We start from the raw sequence: 20,873 nt of genomic DNA on the forward strand, positions 1-20,873 counted from the left end.
GAGTTTAAAATCTTACTGCTGGTCTACAAAGCACTGAATGGTCTTGGACCAAAATAAATGCTGGATCTGTTAGTTCCTATGAAGCTCCCAGACCCCTGAGGTTCATCTGGATCTGGTTTGTTGTGGTTCCCAAGAACCAGAACCAAGCAAGGTGAGGTAGCGTTCAGTTATTCTGCTCCTCACCGGTGGAACAAACTTCCTGTAGACCTGAGGTCTGCTCCAACTGTCAGCTCCTTTAAATCAGGCCTAAAAACATTACTGTTTGCTGACTTACCTGCTGTACTCTACTGCCCTTACTTTTTAATAACGTGTGCTTTTTATTATTTTACCTATTTTCTTATCATTTTATTTTATTTTATTTGTTATTTACTGTTTATTGTGTCTTCCTCCTTTTAATGTTGATGTAAAGCACTTTGAATTACCTTGTATTGAATTGTGCTATACAAGTAAACTTGTATCACTGTCTTTGCTGCACTTTATAGTGAATTTGCATTCTTGCATTGTTGATTTATGGTCATTTTTTGGTAATTTCAAGACTTTTTGCTCATTCATGTTGTCTCGTGGAGGTAATTTAGTGTTTCATTTTGTTAAATCCGCTTGCATCACAGCCGCTGAAAGAGTTCTTCAGAAGGAAATCTGTGGGGGGTATGAACACTCGGGCGTGTGATAGAGGTGACTGTGAGATACCCCCATAGACGAACCACCTTTGGGATGAATGTGTTATCTGTTGTAGGCAGGAAAATCTGGAACAGCCTTCCATCTACAAAGGGATTGTCCCTCATACTCTTCCTTTAAGGCAAGGCAAGGCAAGTTTATTTGTATAGCACAATTCAACACAAGGTAATTCAAAGTGCTTTACATCAACATTAAAAGTGGCAAGACATAATTAGACAGTAAATAACAAATAAAATGAAATAAAAAGGGAAATCTCAAGGAATGGCTTAAAAAGTCAAAAATCTGTGTCCATTAATTGTTTATTGTATTAACTATTGCAGTTTTGTGCGATTTTTAATTGTTGTTGATATTGTGTGTCTTGTAATGTTGCTTGTATCTTTTTACTGAGTCTTGCAGGGGAACTGCCAATGCAAATTAGCCTTTTGGTTACAATTGAGTCTATTTACATTTTAAAATGTTACAATGTCCCTTTACACAAAATAAAGCGAAAATGAAATATTGACGTCATGAAAGGTATGCGGAACGTTCCATTAACTGTTAATAACTACTTATCAACATTTTAATTATGTTTAAGATTGGACACCAGTTTTTGTTTTCTATTTTTTTTTTACTAAATACCAAAAAAATACCGCATGGTATACGGAATGGTATGTTACATTTCGGTCATTTCGAGGCTGGTCTAAAATTCCTAGTTTCCATGTGATTTCTAAAATAATCAGTTCTCAAACAATCTGTTTGGAGATCTTTTTCCTTTCATTAATATGTTATTTCTCTTCATGTGTATAAGGCAAAATGTAAATGAATTTAATTGAAGTGATCGGAACTGAACGGATGAAACAGAATTGTATTAATTGAATTGATCTGCCCAAATGAAGCTTGTATTTCCAACAGCACGAGAATGCACAGTTTACAAATACGTCACACCATGCTACGACATTTATTTTTTTTTGTCACAGCACCAAACAAAGACTAATACCACCCTGTTTATCTGAATGAATTAAAACCTTGAACGATTTTGACGTTAAACTAAAATAAAAAGTAAAATAATAAACCAGTTTATACATACAAACGTTTCTGTTTACAGCTGACTTGTGTTGCTAGGCGACGACTGTACATAACAAAGGTTACTGGTGGCGATGCGCTCAAGACACTTGGGAGCTTTGTTTGGACTTTTTAAATACTGAAAAAAAAATTATAGTAGTCCAAGTACACATTATACAAACTAATTTGAAGATATATTTCTATATATAACGGTTTGTATATTTAAAGTTTACAACAATATTTGTACGCGATTTTTTCCCCCTGGGGTTTAAAATGGCATTGTGCTATGGCTCACTTGTCAAGGAAGCCCTTGTGCTTCTCGATAAGTTCACAGTAGACAGAAAAGGTCTTGATCAGTTCTTGGATGATGCTGAAAAGGATTTGCAGGTAGGTCGACAAAGAATTGTGCCCACGTGACTTCTATAAATAATTATTATATACTGTAAATAAGATTTTTCATCAAATTTGTATTTCAGAACCGAGCTGATTTGGAGAGGACATACATACTTGAACTTGTTTCTGGCTGTATTGAGCAAAAAAAATGTCTGGATGTTGTTATCAAAGCATTTATTGAACAGAACGGAAGATTGTCCAGATGTGATCACAGTCTTTTTGTCAGTATGTAAATTCTTTAAAATGCCATATTTCTTGGGGTAGTTCAAGTTGAATTAAAACGGAAATACCACTGACATGTTTATAAAACTGTTTCCCTTCTCTCAGTTATCTGTTACCTCGCCACATTTTGTCTTGATAACCTTGGACTGCAGCATTTTAGGAGCATTGTTAAATCTCTGGATATCAACAAGACCAGCAGGGTGAGTTTTGAACACATAGGTGAAAACAGTGATCATTAGCTGCCTTATGTTGCGTTCTGTGTAAATGTATGTTCTTTTTCATTAGTTCTTGAACTTCTTCTTCACAAACCTTACATCGTGCATACAAGAGGAATGGAATTGTATCTATGATGCTGATTTTGTGGAGAAGAAATTTCTTGGCCCACTGCTCAGGTGAGGAAAAAAAGATTACTGCATTTTATTTTTAGGTGTTATTTAGAAGTCAAAGAAGACGTTATATTTCTGTGTGTCCTTTAGATGGCGCCCTGAGATCAATAGTCTCATGGATCAGCTCGCTTCCAAAATATCTCAAGGGAGCAAGGTCAAGACAACTCCAACTACCAAGCCCAAGGAGTTCTCCTTCACCAAATCTAGACATAAACCCCTACCTGTGCCAGAGCCAGAGTTCATCCAACAGCAGGAAAAACGGAAACCAGCCTTAGTCAGCCTTAAAAATAAATATACACATTATTTCTCTCTGACATTGAACAGTTTGCTTTCATGTTCGTAATATTCTGTTTTCTCCAAGAGTCACAGGCTGGTGCATCACTTAAACTACCTTTGTTTTGTAGGTACCAAAAAGCACATACACTGCTCCAAGGGAGATCCAGTTAATAAGCAAAATCAAAGAAAAAAACCATCAAATGGCTGAGGTACAATGAGTGCTTTTACTTATAACCAGTGAAATATTATGATATATAAAGATAAAAAATATTCCAATATATAAACATGTTTAAGAAGACAAGTTCAAATACTAGTTGGCATAGTAAACTTAAGTGTTAACAATATCAGTAGTCAGGCCTACACAACAGATTATAAATAAAAATATTTTGCTTTTTAATGATTTGTTGAGGTTAGCCATCCAGCTACCTGTATTGCATACATGTGCTAACCTCCAAATGTGTTCTTGACCAAAGGAATGTCTGCATGAAGCAAATGTGAAGCAGTTTAGATGTGCAAACCCTGAGAAGTCTGAACACACAAAGGTACCGGTAAGATAAATATATGGAGCTCTAAAACAGTATTATGAGCCATGTCCAAGTAAGGTAAATTCTCTGATTGTCATCTAAATTCCAAGAAAAGGCATTCACTGCTACTGGGATTCCACAGGCCTGTTTAAATATAATTCATATTTTGCAGAGAGTGATTGCCCAGATTGAGGAAGACTTCGAAACAAAACTCAAGTTGAATTCCTGTCATTCTCGGCTTCCACCCAGTAACATGGTGAGATCTAATTGTTACTACTCCTCCAGTGAAGCAGTGGTATTAAGTATATATCTTTATTCTTTTATTTTTAACTCTGGCAGGCTGACAACTGTCCAATCAAGCTAAACAATGCAGCCATTCTGAGGCAAGAGGCGATGTATGATCGCCAGGTGAAGGAGGAGCTACAGAGGTACTGCATTGTATTTGTGCCATTTTGTTGGATTTTTAACAATACTATGTATATATATATATATATATATATATATATATATATATATATATATATATATATATATATATATATATATATATATATATATATATATATATATATATATATATATAAAATTGTATTTATCCTGGACTCCACGCAGGTCAGCTTAGTACCCAAACTATTTTAGTACAGAGCCATATTGTGGCACCTTCCCAAGTCGTAATGTTGTGCACCAATGCAACCTGGAAATCACCACTGATACTGATATACTCGTAACTTTATACTTAAAACAAGCTGAGCTGTCTCTGACCTTTGTAGTTTGTAGGATGCAGCATTCTTTCAACTTTAAAAAAAATATTTTTCTCAAATCGACTTCACTTCAGTTAATTACTGTGGGCTCAGGGAAGGTTATTGGCAATTTGATGTTAAGAATGATTTCTGAAATACTGAAGTATTTGCCTAAATGTTCTTCTTCAGTCATCTTCAGCCTTTAAATTCTTTATTTAATACACAATCATGTTATTGACTTCCAATAAACAAATGAACTCCATAAGTTGTGATTCGTCCCTGGGAGCCAATCAGAACTAATTAAGATAATTTTGTTGTATTAGACAATGGCCGGGTTTCCCAGATCAGTTAAGTAGTTCTTAACAGCGAAAGACTTCTTTCAAACCTTCTTAAGGAGCCTGTGAAAGAAAATCGCGTTTCCCAGAGTTGCTCTTAGCTTAAGTATCTCTTTCATTAAGAAGGAAATGAAAGATGCTGCTGACCCAGTCTTTACAACCATCTTAGTGAACAAAGACTCACAGATCCAGCCGCGTCAGGCAAATCAATATCACACCAAGCAATGAGATATTAAAACAATGCACCCCGCACAAATTTTGATTTATTTTATACTTTAGATTTATATTGTTTAGCATTTATTGGTGACAGCAAAGGAAAAAAAAAAGAAAAATAAGGAATAACAAGTGTGTTCCTGTATATGCTTTATGCTTTACGCACAAATAAAACGATCATCATGAATATCATTTATTTGATAATTTGGCTGCTATACAGCATATTCTCGCTGCAAATCAACCGCGTCGCCGCGCGAATTCGTGCGTCAGCACTTCAGTCCCCTGGACGTGTCGGACCGGGCTGTCAGACCGGGACACCTGCGCCGTGCCCGAGCCCGAGCACCTCTACGTGTGATGACAGGGAAGCAGCAGCTGAACGGGATCCTTTGATGAATCGTTCATTACAGTCTCAAATATAATCAATGGTGTCGGTTTATATTAAAGAATCTTTTTGCCCAGAAGAAAAAAGAGCGAAGACAACGACCCATAACTATTTTCTTCTCTTGAAAAAACCTGCACCGCGCGGTTTAGGATAAAAGACGCTGCAGCGCGAGTCGGGATGCAGGGTCTCAGAAGAGGAGGAATACGTGCGAGGCGGGGCTGATCTCTGCAATCTGAAGCGCTCTATAATTGTAAAAAGAATTTCACTTATCACGGGTTCTTTTTGGAACATAACCCCTGCGAAAAACCAGGGATTGCTGTAATTCCACGTTGCGATTTGCGAAACTCGCCTTCTCTTGGCTCATGTTTTAGAACACACACAAACGCCCACCCCGTTTCCTCCCGGTTTCTGCGTGTGGGGAAAAAAAGCCTCACTGTAGCCAGAAATAACGGAGTAACGCACCGTTTGGATGAAAAAGGGTCATTTAATTATATTTATCATCTTAATTTTTTATTATAACGCACAGGCAGCAGTGAATTAGTGCGTTAGGCAGCAGTGCTGCGTGTGAAAATGCGCTGATAGTGATCGGTGATCGATTTGCCTGGCATCGATTATTTGGTTTCAGAACCGGACAGCTGCTCCAAAGAGCGTCTGAAAGAGCGAAACTAAAGGACGGTGTTAAGAAGTCATCTGGGAAACACCCGTATCTTAGGGTTCTCTCTTAGTTCAAACCTTCTTTGAACCTCTCTTAAATCCTTAAGAGAGGTCGGATCTGGGAAACCCGGCCAATGTTTACCATGTTGGGTTTTATTTTGATTAAACTTAAAAACAAAAGCAGTCAAGTTTAACTTATCCGTGTTTATGTAACACAGGATAGAGCAGCTGGTGCAAGGGGCTGGAGAGCCTTCATCTTTCCTGCAGTGGCAGAGGGAGATGCTTGAGAAGGACCGTCAGGAGAAGCTGCCCATGATTGAACAGAAATACCAAGAAGGATACCTGAGTGAAGAGAAGAAAGCTGTGGCTCGTAAACAACGGCAGGAACGTGACCAAAGGGCTGCACAGCTAAATAAAGAAGAGGTGAGTAAATGTCTCTTGACAGTGATAGAAAAAAAAAAACAATTTACAGAAGATTACACAATTCTTTAAAGCATGTAAAGACAACACTAGTTAATTCCACAAGGTCTTTTGTTATCTACAAACTTCCTTCTAAGAACAATTTGCAATTATGCATGGAAAATATTGTTGTATGGTTGTCATGTCCCATGTCCATGTGATTTCCTTAGAAAACTCAGCTGATGCAAAGATATGCTGAGAAACGGTTGCAGGAAGAAAAAGAGATGAGAGACTTGGTGCAACAAGTGGCAGGGGACCAGAAGAAATCGAAAGCAGCTAAGGAAAAATTACAGAAACTGAAGCAAACAATAGGCGAGTCTCCTATTTTTTATAAAACAAAGAGTATTTAATATCCTTAACTTTTAATAATGATAAATTTAATGCACATTCCTCAGTTAAAGAAGTGTCAGAACAAAATCAGGAACTCCTTCGCCAAGCGCTAGACGAAGAACAGGCAAAACTCTGCAGAAGATTTGAAATGATTCACGAAGTTCATGCCATTGAATCACTTCCTCACATTAGATTCAACAAATTTGATGACACAAAGGTGAGTGACCAAAAGGGAGGATGCTCTGTCATGGATCTCATGGTTAACCTATCCCTTCACTTTAGATTGCAGGGCATGAACTGATGGAAGAGATGTCCATGGCCGAGTTGAAGGAGCGGCTGGCGATGACGAAGAAGGCCCGGCAAACAGAGCAGGAGGAGAGACGCAGACGCATCCTGAAGGAGAGGCAGAAGAAAAAGCAGCAGCTGCAGAAGAAAATTGAAACCATTGAACTGCTTTCGAGAGTGAAGGCAAAGGCTGCTGCCGCCAAGTCAGGACAGCGTTTGCCTCTGACAAATGCCTCACATTGAAGTTTGAGTATATATGAAATGTTGGAATGAAAAATAGTTATAATTAGGAATATTTGGAAAACCAAACAAAAAATGACACTTCCTACTGACCTGCCTGTGAAGCCACACCCCCAAAACCCATGACAGGGAAATAACTAATTTGAAGAAAAAGAGAGTTTGACACACACACACACACACACACACACACACACACACACACACACACACACACACACACACACACACACACACACACACACTTGCTAGGTGGCTCACAATGATTGGATAGTGATTTCAGAACCCTGTCCCTAGCACAGGTGATCAATATTTTTTGATTTGACATGAGAAAATTGAGTACATTTTTTTTGGGCCATTGATGAGTAAAGAGAACAAATGCTTTAGAAAAAAAAATACCATGTCCATCCTTTAAGTTTTTTTTTTTATATAAAAAAAAAATAAATGCATTGAATAAACCGATTTCATGTTAAGTTAATTTTGGCACATTTTTGACAAAAGAAGACTGTAGGTCTCTGCTCACTGCATGCTGTCCAAAGGAACTTCCTCATGAAACATTTTGAAATTCAAACATAAAAGCTTGGCTCCATTGCATAGCCATTTATTCATATCTATGTTCTTTTTACTCCTTAAGTTCACCTCAAAGATATTACAATCCATATGAAGGAAATCTTGAACTTATGACTCATTTGGAAAGTTCCCTAAAACAGTGTTATTTGTGGGACTTGTTTTTGGCAACAAGCTACCTTACTAAACATCACTCATCATTTCTCAGAACATAATAGTCAGCTGCTTGGAAATATCTACAATAAAGGACTACTGGCAGGAAAGACGGAGTTTTAAACGTATGAGAAAACGACACTGATTTAGTTATCCTTATTATTTATCCCTAGAAATAAAGGTTAATTGTCAATTAAGCCTTTTGCAGTTCATTATGTTTCTTTAACAGTATTTTTTAAATAAACCTTAAACTATATTTTAGTTTAATTTGGAAGCCCTCCTCAGGGGCGTCAATTGGGTATGGCAAGGTATGGCAGCCGCCACACCTTGGCTTCGTTTGTTTTTTTAACACATTTATGGAATTACTCTGTCTATTTGTATTGATTATTCTATTACTTAATACATATAGAATAACTACAAATGCAACTCAGAACAACATGATCAATTTCACTAGTTATTATACACTGCAAAAACTGAAAATCTTAACAAGAATATTTGTCTTATTTCTAGTTAAAATGTCAAATTTTTAGTCAAAAAAAATCTCATTACATTTAAGACAAGACTCAAAAACAACCATTTTCACCTGTTTCAAGTAGATTTTCACTTAAAATAAGTGGAAAAATCTGCCAGTGGAACAACATTTTTTTTCTTGTAATGAGAAGATAAATCTTGTCCCACTGGCAGATTTTTCTACTTATTTCAAGTGAAGATTTACTTGAAACAGGTGAAAATGGTCAAATAACAAGTTATTTTTCTGGTGATGACTCTTGTTTTAAGTGTAATGAGATTTTTTTGACTAAAAATGAGACATTTTAACTAGAAATAAGACAAATATTCCTGGTAAGATTTTGACTTTTTGCAGTGAGCGAGACTGCATTTGAAAAAGTTCCAATTTTCTTGACCACCCAGATAAGCTACATAGCAGACTTCTGTGATGAGTATTTGCTGGACGTGTTGATTGATACTCTAGTTAAGTTCTGTGACTCGTAACCTTGCCATACCTTAGCTTCGACTGAATTGACGCCACTGGTGAGATTTGGATCATACCTGAGACACTGCTGACCCTGCTGGCCGCTGCCTGTAACAACATTAGATCCGGTCTGAATCCAGCCCATTTCACTGGGTTTCACCCTCCAAAGTAAAATCACATGATGCGAATTTTGTCATATGACGCTCATGAGAGGACTCAGTCCCACGCCAACGAGCTCCTGTGTGAAAACAAAGAGGACACTCAGCAGCTTGTCAGGCATGAGATGCTGCAGACGGAGATTGCTCGGCGCTGGAGCTCGTTAATCTGAAGGATGGACTGTCAGGGAGCGCTGCCTGTCATAGCCGCTTGCTTCATTGGTAAGTTTAATGCACCGTTTGTGAAATCTACCTCAATCCTTTTAAAACATCGAGAAAAAGCATCAAGAGACTATTACAGAGATATTTTGAGTGTTTTTCAGTTGAAACAATTTAAAATTGGGTTAATCTTAAAGTCACAGTCACTCAAAGTGTGGGATTGTTTGTTTTGGAGTAACCTATGCATGACAAACCCCTAAATGCAATACTAGTCGGTTGTTTTAAAGTAGATGGATTGATTTTCTTGTAGTTTCGATAGGATTTTTGTAGTTTTAAGTCGGTTTACATTGCTCCAAAACACCTTCAACGCCCTCAGTGTTTAGAAACTATAAACTTTTCTTCTCAAGATACCTATAAAGTTCACATGGTTCGTGGTATTCTGAATCGCAGAAGACTTTCAACCACATTAACTTATCTGTAACATTTTGGTAGGGAAATGTTGCCAGCCCAGAGGGGCACAGACATCACATGAGCCCTGCTTTCTGAATAATTGAATTTGATGAAGATGGTGGCTCCTATTCAAGAAAGTACTTAAGCACATGGCTTATGTGATTATTACCACAATATGGCCTCTGTTGTGCTGATATGTTTATACCTGTGGCCTGCACTTTTTTATAGGGTCAGCATGTATGTGAATGGGGTATGTAAGTTTTTGTATAGAAATATCAAAATACTCCAACAGCAAAGCTATGTCTGAATGAAGAAATGATCATTTGTAGAAGGATGTCCTATCATTTTTGGCTCAAGTAGGGAGAATGTTTTTATTTTTCATGGGCTGGTTGTGTTACGTATCTTGCGTTTATCCTTTATAGTGAAAAAAAAATAAATGTGTGTGTGTGTGTGTGTGTGTGTGTGTGTGTGTGTGTGTGTGTGTGTGTGTGTGTGTGTGTGTGTGTGTGTGTGTGTGTGTGTGTGTGTGTGTGTGTGTGTGTGTGTGTGTGTGTGTGTGTGTGTGTACTTTCACTACTTTTGCATGTATATTCTTTCTACTCTTGCATTACTCCAAAGCTCAGATTTGCCTGATCTTTTTCAACACATCAGAGACTGGTTACAAACAATCTCACGTTTGTGCATTATAATCTGTAAGTTTTGAACTACACGTGGGCATTTACAGTATGCCCATATTAGTTTCGTAAAGAGATGATGGAGAGTCTTTCTCCTTCAGGCATGGTGGTGAGCCAGACAACACTTACTCCCGCGCTGATGAACACCACTCTCAGTCTCACCACTCTCACTGACAAGTCAACCAGTCCAACACCTGTGATTTTCAGCAGCGCAAGCCCAGGTTGCTCAGCTTTCAACATTTCTGATTGCGAGCCCTGCGCTCCGGGATCACAATACGACAACAGTGAGTCAATAAATGTCATCCAATGCTCTTATTTTAGTCTTTTATTGTGTGATGGTACGTCATAGATATACTGTATTTTACATTGTAATCTCTTAACCAGATTTTCATCCTGCTTCCTGGTAATATGCTCTAAAATTTCTTACTATTGTAAATTAATTTTTCTGTTTTTTTTGTTTGTTTTTCCAAATCCTCCCCAGACACACTACTGTGCACTTGCTGTTCTGATATTGGGCTCTGTGTATTTCCTGGAGCGTGCCTGGCATGCAAGAAAGGATTTTATCAGCCACTTGCGGGACAGCAGCACTGTCTGCCCTGCAACCGGGGTTTCTACACTAAGTAAGGGCAGAGATTCAGACAATGTCTTAATTTTCTTTCTCGGTATTGGCAATGCAATAGTGCATTTTCTTATATTTAATACTTATAGCTTCACTGGAAGTCCTCTGTGTCACCCCTGCCCTGCTGGATCTTTCAACAATGACACTGGTGGAGAAACTTGCGCAAGTTGTTCACCAGGTCTGTTTATAGAGCTCAAACTCATTGGTGCTTTGCAACTCATTCATATATTAGAATATGACTATATTTTATTTTAGGGCCATTACTCACACGGAGTTGTTGTTTTTTGTTCCAGGTTTCTTTTCATCAAGGCACAGTTCCACTTCATGTTCACCATGTGCACTGGGAAGTTATTGCAAGTATGTTTTTCTGATTTGTTTCTGTTGTTGTTGTCATCCTGTAACCAGGCTCTTAAAATCATAAGTGAGTGTGTGAGGGGAAATTGTAAAATTGCTTATCTAACCACCAAATTGAACATCACATGCTTTTATCCCATGGTTCTATTTGCCACCACAGATGCACACACACACAAACACACACAAAACCAGCTGCACAGATGGGGAATTGAAGAAATCGGCAGTAGGGGTAAAAATCAAACCGTGTTTGATCATATTTGAAATGCTCGTACGATTCGTTTTCTCACTCAGGACAAACGGCTGATTGACTCCTATGACTTGAAAGTGGAGAAACCCTTTATAATTTTTTGAAATTTCCAGATATATATGATTTAAAAAAATACCACATTTTAAGAGAAGTTGGAAAGAGTTGATGGATTGATCTTTGTTAAGCAAATAGTCTTACTTCCTTCCTCCACAGATGTTAGCAGAGGAAGTGAGAACAGGCATCTGAGGGGAGAGTAAAAGTGACATTTAGCTAAATGATTTTGAATCAAGGACATGTGACACAGCTGCATCATCTTATAGTTATTTTACTTAAACTTGCTACCATATTCTATGAGCAGTAAATATGTGTTGTTAGCTCTTTTGTTTTGTTGTTGTTGTTTTTTTTTGGACAAAATTAGCATTGACATCTAATTCAATTTACACTGTGGGGTTAACATATTGTGCCCCCCTCAAATACTGAACACTGGACATTAAAAATATTTCCATGAAGGAAACACTGGTGTGTCCTCTTCGCGTCTACAACAAGCCTCCTCTCTGGCCTCACTCATATCCAGGTATAGTTGGGGAATTAACAGGAGGATGGAAAATAGGCAAATAGGCACAAATCTGATAAATAAAAAAAATGGCCTAATATGCTTAATAGACTCTTTACAGATTGTTCTATTTTTCAAGCATCAACTTTTTTTCTCCCAAATAAAAAAATAAAAAAAAAACATTTTCCACAGAACAACTTGAATATATTTTTTATCGAGACTTTATTTTACTGGTGCCATGGTGCCATGGAACATACGTTGTAAATGTCAGACTTTGGTAGATCTTTGTTCCCTAAGTAAAGCAGAGCATCCACATGACCAACTGATTTCTAACCAAATAATACAAAACATCTGACTTTAATTACACCTCCAACTGCTAATCTTATAGATTCGCATATTTTTGCAGTTCACACATGTGATATTGGATAATTTGCTCTCAAACCAAGCCCACGTTACCTCATTTCCGATCTTCACCAGCAGCTTCTGGGTGTGAATATTATTCTTTATCGAGGCACTGCAGCACTACGGAACTAAGCTGCACACTAAACTTTTCTAACCCCTTCATGGCAACCATGAAAATCGTAGTAATACGCAATATAATAGCTGTAAAACATTCATTTTGTTTCTGTCAGCTCATCTGGCTGCACGCAGTGCAAGACGTGTCCTGGAGGAAAAGAAGCTATACAAAGTGCTGCTAAAGGCTGTACACCGTGTCGACCAGGTATTTCACATCATATGCGCATGTGTATATTTTTATGACTGATATGGGGAAGAATGATGACTTTCATGCATCAATATGTCTTGAATAGGCATGTATAAGGCTCCCCTTCAGACTATGTGTCAAATCTGCGGCAGTGGATCCTTCCAGATCCATTGGGGGCAGGAAAGCTGTGATGTCTGTCCAGAGAATCACTACTGCCCTGTGAGTGTTGCACACCGTCCATCAGTCTTATGCATGATGGATGAATGTTCTGCATATGTGATGAAAAAGCATCTTGTTTTCTCAGAGCCCTGACGTGAATCCCATTCAGTGTCCAAATGACGCCTTCTGTCCGGAGGGCAGCTTGGCGCCAGGTTATTGTATGGAGACTTTCTTCCGGAAATCAGGGGACACGTGTGAACTGGCTCCTGTCACTATTGCTCTGCTCGTTATTGGAGGAGGGGGTGAGTATTGCTGAAACAAATACTTAATTATTCTTGAGTATATAACCTTTAATTTAGGTATAACTGAGATTATATATTTATTTGTGCAGATATAATTTAGAAATAGTTTTTATATCTTAGTTTAATGCACTTCCATATGGAAACGTCGTGTTTTTGGGCGCGCTTGGTCAAAATGCATCTTGATCGTGGTCAAGTCAGCTGCTACAACTAACAACATAATGAAATAAAATAAGAATCATGCTCACCCATCAATGCACGCTTTGTTGCTTCTAATTGAGAGTCATGTCCTCTGCGGTTTACCTCTCTACTCTGCAGTGGCCTTGCTCTTCACCATTTTGATGGTTTTACGTCGACGGAGAGACACTGACGGAGAGCTGATGGTGGCCCGGACCCCACTGTTGCGCAAAGAGCGACCTCAGGGTCGATACTACGGTCTGCCCTGTGACTCAGAGCCTGTGTATGCTGGCTGGTGACCAACTAACATGTATAAGAACTGACAGCAGAGGATTGATGGTGACATCCTGATCTAGTACCTTGAGAAAACTTTAATAATTCACCAACCTTTTAAGGAGTTACATCTACTATTCAGAAACAAAGGTTATTTCTGTTGTGAATTCTTATGGTCTGACATTGTTACAAATGTTCCACTGGGACACGAGCCCACCTTTCTAAAGTAGGTTATTGGATTATGACGTTTGCTGGAATGGTAATGTTGCTGGGAACTTTTTCTCCTATGGAAAGCACTTTTTTTTTTAATGAGGTGATTAATTCACTTTGTGTATGTGTGTGGAGGCATCATGTGACTTGTATAGTTGCTCAGTCACAGGGGTGTAAACTTGGGTTTGTGTCTAATGCTTTTAATGTATTTCATTATTATTTGTACTTTCATGGAAAACTTAATCTGTTTTCATTTCCCTTTTTTTAAAGGCTGTATTTGTATATTTTTAAGGAAGATGAATAAAATAAAGAATCCTAATTTTTATTTTTTTCATGATAATGTTTCTAAACTTAAATACTGTCCAATTAAACACTGCTACTTTTTTAAGTGATTTACTGTGTCAAAGATGGTTCAAAAAGCTTACTTTCTTTAGAGTATGCCTTTTACATGAAACTTGAAAAGATATTGGACTAGATCTCACTTTTCATTGAGTGTGGAAATGTGAAGCTTTTATTTTGATTTTTTTTTTCTCCACTGCATGTGTCAAGATTTTTCCCCCCTGCATTGTGTCAAGACGGGGGAAAGAAATCTGTTGTAAATCTGCAGACTATTGTTTTGTTTAGAATTTACATCAGTTGTGCGACAATTTAAGAAGTTCTTTGACATTTTAGTCCCAAACTCATTCATCATATGATAAAAGTGCAAAATGCGTAGTCATGAGCAACTGCGTGTCCCAAGAAGAACACCAGCCCTGCAACAGTGTGTCCCCTTCATGGTCTTGATTTCACCCGGATGGAGTCAGTGTGTCATTACAAGACGGCACTGATATGACTAAATCCACAGAGAAACGATGCAAAACAGAGATTATTCTCATGACTTGAGGTGTTTTTCATTGTTTACTGTAATTAATAAACAATCCAGGACTTACTTTTTGAAAGCACACTTGCTCTATCAGTTTTTCAAACGTTTTCAGTGTCCAGGTATCATTTCTGTATTTAAACTACCTCATGTTTGTATATGCTGTTATACATGAGTGCTATTTTTTGTTATAAGCATAAAGTATTAGAGATAAGATACAGTGGCACAAATGTGTGAATAACTTTTCACAATGAAACTACTAACACCAAACATTTTATATGCCATAACATAAAAAGCACAGGTTATTAATAGCTTTAAGTATCTATTTATCTAGGCAACTACAAACGCATGGAGTGCTGCTGGGTGTAAAAAAAAGAGTATACCTCAGGTGCTCTTCTGCATGGGGATCCAAAAGATTCAAAAACAATTTAGAAAAACCGAGGCACTCAAGAAGTTAGAAAAATATAAAAGGCCTTTATTAAATCATGGCTTAGTATAAAAAACTCCAAAGAAAAAAAAGTTAAAATGCCTAGAAAAAGGCAGATAGCTATCTGCCTTGAGGAAGGCCTACATGGCCGAAACATGTTGGCATTTTAACTTTTTCTAGGCATTTTAACTTTTTCTAAGCCATGATTTAATAAAGGCCTTTTATATTTTTCTAACTTCTTGAGTGCCTCGGCTTTTCTAAATTGTTTTTGTATCTATTTATCTAAGTAGGTTCTGCCGTTGCATTGTTCTGACAAGTGAACATTTCTGCCAGGGCAAATATGTTTTAAGCACTGAGTATATCAGGTTAAAGAAATATGAAAGGTCACACTATGGTTTTGGTCCCACAGAAGTGAACATTTTTTTCCACATTATCTAAACGTCCGGCAGCGGACTGTGACAAATGACACATCTCGAGATCAGATAAACATGTTTGAAGAGTGTGAAAACCAAGTAGTAAGCGGAGCTAAAAACTGCATACCAGACTGCAAGCTTCATACACTACATACACATACAGTGAAGCCCAGAATGAGCTTTAGTGGATTAAATGGGCCTCTAAAATGATTTTATGGTGACCTTTATTAATTAAGTTTATATACCCGTTTCAATCTTATTCAGGGTCACAGGCAATCTGGAGCCCATTTAGATCTCAAGAATCTAAGTACACAGGTCACCAGTATATATCACAGCCAGGATCAAGACTGGGCCCTGCATGGAGTTGCAACCTGTCTGTCAGAGCTGGGATAGCTCCAGCAGATGCCAGTGACTGAATAGGTATGAGCGGGTTTAGATGGTGGATGGGTGGATAAGACTATAAGTCAAATATTTCAGATGTCAAGGATGATGTATTTATGAAGTTATATCACTTTCAGGAGCTTTTGCAGTTATTTAAAAGACAAAATCTATTGCCACTATTGCTATACTTTAACATTTTAGAATAAGTAGGCCAAGCATAAAAAAGCAATTTTACAATAATAGAAATACTATTAGCTCCCCCTCCAGCTCCTTCTCTCTTTATATATATATATATATATATATATATATATATATATATATATATATATTCACTTTAATATTATTTTATATACTGCAGACACACTATATATTTTTATTTGATAATGGTATATCATAGGTTGCTTTTTACAATCAGAGGATTTCATATTTAAAACGTGAATTGAAAAGTAACGACGAGCTGTTATGAGTAAATATTCTTATGGGATGTAAGGAAATGAATAAGAATTCTGGTAGATAAATGTCTACATTTGAGGTGATAACATCATAATTGCTCAGTTACATATGCAGGGATAGTAACTTGACTGTACAACGATATATTGCACTGCACAGGACCTGCAACAGTTGACTCCACTCCTGACCTAATGCGTCACATTAACGCACATCACAGGTCACCTCATGTACATTTTTTTCCTACAGACTCATTACTCCGGCACTTTAGAACCAACTTGTTGTACATTTTTTCCTTTAATATTATTTGCTTTTTTGTATTGCACCAATCACCACAACAAATTCCTTGTGTATGTTAAACTACTTGGCAATACATTTATTTCTGATTCTGATTCTGACTCTGACGCGAATATGAGACGTTTGTCCAAGCGAGACCCCGTAGTTACGTAATGACGTACACATTTACGTACGGAGCACAACCAAAAGAAAGATGGCGGCCGCCTTGGCGAGGAGACTGTCAGGTGTGTAACTAAACTCTGATAAATGCCTGCTTAACTCTAGACGGACCAAATACTGAGTCATGTAATTGTTAAATTTACTGAACAGGTAGACGCTTAAACTCGGAACTGTTGCCATGATCGTCGTTGCTCTGCGCGTGTTGTTATGTCAGTGTTGTCCTTGTGTGTGCAGGGTTGTTGAGGCCCCTGTCAACATCTGCACCAGCATCTGTCTGGGCCAGGACCCATCACATCTGGAATGTTTCTAGCTGCATCCAGCCCCAGCCTCTCCACGGCGGCCATGCAGCCCTGGTCCGGGCTCCTTTTGGAGGTCCAGTGGCCCCAAGATACAACATCCTGCAGCGGTATGAGCAGCCCCATTAAAAACATGGTGCATCCAGTACTGGAGTTGAGGGGGGATGAGGGGGGATGGCATCCCCCCCTGAAATAAAAACGTTCCAAATCATCCCCCCTGTAAAACTGCCATCCCCCCTTTCCATCCCTTATGTCATTTGATCAATGAATGTGGTTTTACTGCTATTTCAACATTTAGAGTCATCACCAGAAAAATAACACCAGAAAAATAACTTATTTGACCATTTTCACCTGTTTCAAGTAAATTTTCACTTGAAATAAGTAGGAAAATCTGCCAGCGGGACAAGATTTATCTTCTTATTACGAGCAAAAAAATCTTGTTCCACTGGCAGATTTTTCTACTTATTTTAAGTGAAAATCTACTTGAAACAGGTGAAAATTGTTCTTTCCAGTGATGAGTCTTGTTTTAAGTGTAATGAGATTCTTTTACTAAAATGAGACATTTTAACTAGAAATAAGACAAATATTATTGTTAAGATTTTGAGTTTTTGCAGTGATCCATTTTACCTATCCTGTGAAGGACAGAGGCATAGTGATAAGTTCAGAAAACTGTTTTTTTTTATTTTTGTGTTTTGATGTATTTGATGTAAGCCCAGTGTATATTTAAAGCTTACAGAAGGCTGCATTTAACTGCTGCTATGTCATCCCTGCAGTATTTATGCAGCTGTTTTGGTCAGTGCTATTATTTGTAATATATTATATTATTTGTAATCAGCACAAATTATCTGTCCCCATATGATAAAATCCACCATCCCCCCTGATTGTTTTTTTCACAATTCGAGTACTGCTTACATCAAACTGTAAGAAGTGACAAAGTAACAAAATCAGACCTCCTGGGTACCAGAGAGGAGTCCTTAATTTAATTATACGATTAAAACATCTGGCTTTAAAGATTGCCCATTTTAATGAGTTGATTGGGATCATTTCCACAGATGCCATCAGGTCCCATCAGATTGGTCTTAACTTACTTCTGGTAATAATCAAGTTTTACTCAATTCCATGAAATTTAAGCCTAACCCTAAGTTTCTTATTTGAGTTAGTTAAATCTCCTACAATCACAAAAAGACCTGAGAGAGTATTGAAAAAAGAAACTATGAAATTGAAAGAAATTAGAAAACTAGAACAAAACACACCAAGGTCTAATGTGTTTTTGAATTACTGACAGCAAACATGATGACCCCTGACTTCATCAACATCAACTTCAGGATGAAGAAATGGCTGATTGCATGGAATGGAAAAAGGCCTATAATTAGTCCAAACTATATTTGAGGCTGAATAAAATAGTAATGGGTTTACACTGATCAGCCATAATACAACCCTATTCTGGAAAAGTTGGGATGTATTTGAAATTTGAATAAAATAAAATAAAATAAAAAAAGACTTTCAAATGACACAAGGTCATATTTCATTCAGAACACTCGGAACATATATAACAGATGACCAAATTGGGAGATTGTATAGTTTTATGCACAAAATGAGCTCATTTCAAACACGATGTCCTGCAACAGTTATCATCAAAAAAGTTTGCACAGGGGCAAAAAATGCCTGGAAAAAGCAAGAATTAAAAATAAAATTAAACTGGGAGAACATCGAGCAACTATTTAAGTTGATTGATATTAGGTCTGTAACATGATTAGCTATAAAAGGGATGTCTTCGAGAGACAGAGTTTCTCGGAAGTAAAAATGTGCAGAAGCTCTCCAATCTGTGAAGGAGTGGGTAAAAAGATGGAATACTATTAAAACATTATTCCTCAACATCAAATTACAAAGGCCTTGTAAATATCATCTACAGTGCATAACGTGCATGGTAACATGGTAACACCACACAGACAGAGAGGAAAGCTCTGTAGAGAGTCGTAAATACTACAAAGAGGATCATAGAGACAAAACTTTCTTCCATGGACTATGTATGAACAGCGTTGTTGGAAAAGGGCAGAAGGAATCATCAGTTATTTCACCCAGCTCAATCTCTGCTCAGACATAAACACTTTACATACAACCTGAGACACAGAAAAGCGGACGGCATAATCACTTACAAAACACAGTTTTTTAATAGCTTCCTTCCTGCCAGTCAGATTGTTGGCAGAAAGAAATTACTGTTTGTGTAAATGTGCAATCTTTTATTTTTTAACTGTGCAATACCCCCATACAGCTCTCCCCTCTTTTCACAAAAAAAGAACTGATTCTGAGAGAGCTCTGCACAATAATTCTAATGTGTCCGTTTTTAATGCACAAAATAAAAACCTTGAACCATAAAACTATTTTGAGATGTTACACCTGGTAACCCCCCCCCCCCCCACACACACACACACACACACACACACTTGCAGCAGGCATTGAATTTGAAATTGTCTCATTTTTTGCATAAAATTGTACAATTTCCCAGTTTTAACATTTATGTTATCTGTGTTTTGTTGTGAATAAAATATTAACTCGCGATATGAAAGTATTTGAGCTTTCATTTTATTCAAATTAGAAAATGTCACTCCTTTTCTCAGGTTGTATTATGACCACTGATGAGTATCTAGTCAGCACAGCTCATCTCTTTTTGGCCACCCACCTAAAAATGTATTCAGACCAATTACACCAGCCAACATGGCATCATCCCCTCACAGTAACCACGTCCACCAGCAGCTCTCAACAATAATTGTAGAAAGTGCCAGTTATAGTAAGAACCATATTTTAAGAAGATATTTATTTTGACTCCAAAGTACTTTAAACAATTACACAAAATACTAGGAAAGCCTTAGATTATCAAATTTGTTCTGTACCTTGAATTCTGTAAAATAAAAATTATTTTCAGTTAAATAACAGTAAATTCTGTAAAACTAGCTACTCCTAATTTTTGATGTACATGTAGTTTTTTTTTGTTCACAAACAAAAGCCAGGGTTCAGGCCCTGAGCACCTTTGTTTTTATTTCAGAAGTAACCCTTCAAAACCAAAATAATTCACATCCCTAATATTGCCTGCAGTGCTGTTTGACAAAGTTTAAATTTGGTGATTGTGCGATGAAGTTTATTCAGAGCGTATTTACTGTAACAGTTTTTCTCTTCCCTGCGGTTGCAGTGTGTCGGCACTTGCTCCCAGCCTGAATCAGCAGCCAAGCAGAAGCCTGACGTACTACAGCGTGAAAAAGGGCAAGAGGAAGAGTGTAAAAGCCGTGACTTTTAGGTTCATGCGGCTGCATTGTGGCCTTTGGATCAGACGCAAGGTGTGTATGTAGAAATAATCAACAGAATCACAGGTTCATTTTAGTGACACTTAAAAAAAAAAGTGTGACTTATCTGATACCTTTTGTTTTTGGTTGTGAACAGGCTGGATACAAGAAGAAACTGTGGAAGAAGTTGCCCGCCAGACGTAAGCGTCTGAGGGAAATTGTATTCTGTAACAAAACGCAGAGCAAACTCTTAGATAAAATGACGACCTCTTTTTGGAAAAGAAGAAACTGGTACGTTGATGATCCATATCTGAAGTACCACGATCGGGTCAACCTCAAACCTTAGATCACTGATTCATGTAATGTCTTCTGCTCGATAATAAAGTTGTATATGTATGGAATAAAAGTGTTTCGATTAACATCTATTGTTTTACATTTCTTT

At 37.5% G+C, this 20,873-nt stretch overlaps 3 protein-coding genes across 3 annotated transcripts; all 3 read left to right on the top strand.

Moving 5' to 3' along the window:
• The first annotated feature begins 1,989 nt into the window (after positions 1–1,989).
• On the top strand, positions 1,990–7,231 carry cfap99 (cilia and flagella associated protein 99). The gene is made up of 13 exons (XM_061743288.1): positions 1,990–2,103; positions 2,193–2,334; positions 2,437–2,531; positions 2,617–2,723; positions 2,808–2,991; positions 3,122–3,202; positions 3,467–3,535; positions 3,690–3,773; positions 3,857–3,945; positions 6,060–6,264; positions 6,471–6,612; positions 6,696–6,847; positions 6,913–7,231. The coding sequence occupies exons 1-13, from the start codon at positions 1,990–1,992 to the stop codon at positions 7,156–7,158; spliced, it is 1,710 nt and encodes a 569-aa protein (XP_061599272.1). The 3' UTR covers positions 7,159–7,231.
• A 1,673-nt stretch (positions 7,232–8,904) lies between these two features.
• On the top strand, positions 8,905–13,791 carry si:dkey-21a6.5 (tumor necrosis factor receptor superfamily member 4). The gene is made up of 9 exons (XM_061743622.1): positions 8,905–9,219; positions 10,382–10,564; positions 10,762–10,900; positions 10,989–11,077; positions 11,193–11,256; positions 12,686–12,774; positions 12,863–12,975; positions 13,061–13,217; positions 13,533–13,791. The coding sequence occupies exons 1-9, from the start codon at positions 9,174–9,176 to the stop codon at positions 13,688–13,690; spliced, it is 1,038 nt and encodes a 345-aa protein (XP_061599606.1). The 5' UTR covers positions 8,905–9,173; the 3' UTR covers positions 13,691–13,791.
• A 3,075-nt stretch (positions 13,792–16,866) lies between these two features.
• On the top strand, positions 16,867–20,852 carry mrpl35 (mitochondrial ribosomal protein L35). Its single transcript, XM_061743183.1, has 4 exons — positions 16,867–16,922; positions 17,092–17,263; positions 20,341–20,485; positions 20,589–20,852. Exons 1-4 carry the CDS (start codon positions 16,892–16,894, stop codon positions 20,775–20,777), a joined length of 537 nt encoding a protein of 178 aa, XP_061599167.1. The 5' UTR covers positions 16,867–16,891; the 3' UTR covers positions 20,778–20,852.
• The last annotated feature ends 21 nt before the right edge of the window (positions 20,853–20,873 follow it).

The sequence above is a fragment of the Cololabis saira genome, chromosome 16 (assembly GCF_033807715.1).
Source record: "Cololabis saira isolate AMF1-May2022 chromosome 16, fColSai1.1, whole genome shotgun sequence".
Classification (NCBI taxonomy): Eukaryota; Metazoa; Chordata; class Actinopteri; order Beloniformes; family Belonidae; genus Cololabis; species Cololabis saira.

What these genes read in the sequence shown, in the direction of transcription:
- cfap99 (XM_061743288.1), top strand. Translation starts at nt 1,990, where the DNA reads ATGGCATTGTGCTATGGCTCACTTGTCAAGGAAGCCCTTGTGCTTCTC. An exon ending in GGCTTCCACCCAGTAACATG is followed by an intron (nt 3,774 to 3,856) that starts GTGAGATCTAAT and finishes TAACTCTGGCAG; the next exon opens with GCTGACAACTGTCCAATCAA. An exon ending in GTGAAGGAGGAGCTACAGAG is followed by an intron (nt 3,946 to 6,059) that starts GTACTGCATTGT and finishes TATGTAACACAG; the next exon opens with GATAGAGCAGCTGGTGCAAG.
- si:dkey-21a6.5 (XM_061743622.1), top strand. Translation starts at nt 9,174, where the DNA reads ATGGACTGTCAGGGAGCGCTGCCTGTCATAGCCGCTTGCTTCATTG. An exon ending in GCACTGGGAAGTTATTGCAA is followed by an intron (nt 11,257 to 12,685) that starts GTATGTTTTTCT and finishes TGTTTCTGTCAG; the next exon opens with CTCATCTGGCTGCACGCAGT. An exon ending in GCTCGTTATTGGAGGAGGGG is followed by an intron (nt 13,218 to 13,532) that starts GTGAGTATTGCT and finishes TCTACTCTGCAG; the next exon opens with TGGCCTTGCTCTTCACCATT.
- mrpl35 (XM_061743183.1), top strand. Translation starts at nt 16,892, where the DNA reads ATGGCGGCCGCCTTGGCGAGGAGACTGTCAG. An exon ending in CTTGGCGAGGAGACTGTCAG is followed by an intron (nt 16,923 to 17,091) that starts GTGTGTAACTAA and finishes TTGTGTGTGCAG; the next exon opens with GGTTGTTGAGGCCCCTGTCA. An exon ending in GCCTTTGGATCAGACGCAAG is followed by an intron (nt 20,486 to 20,588) that starts GTGTGTATGTAG and finishes GGTTGTGAACAG; the next exon opens with GCTGGATACAAGAAGAAACT.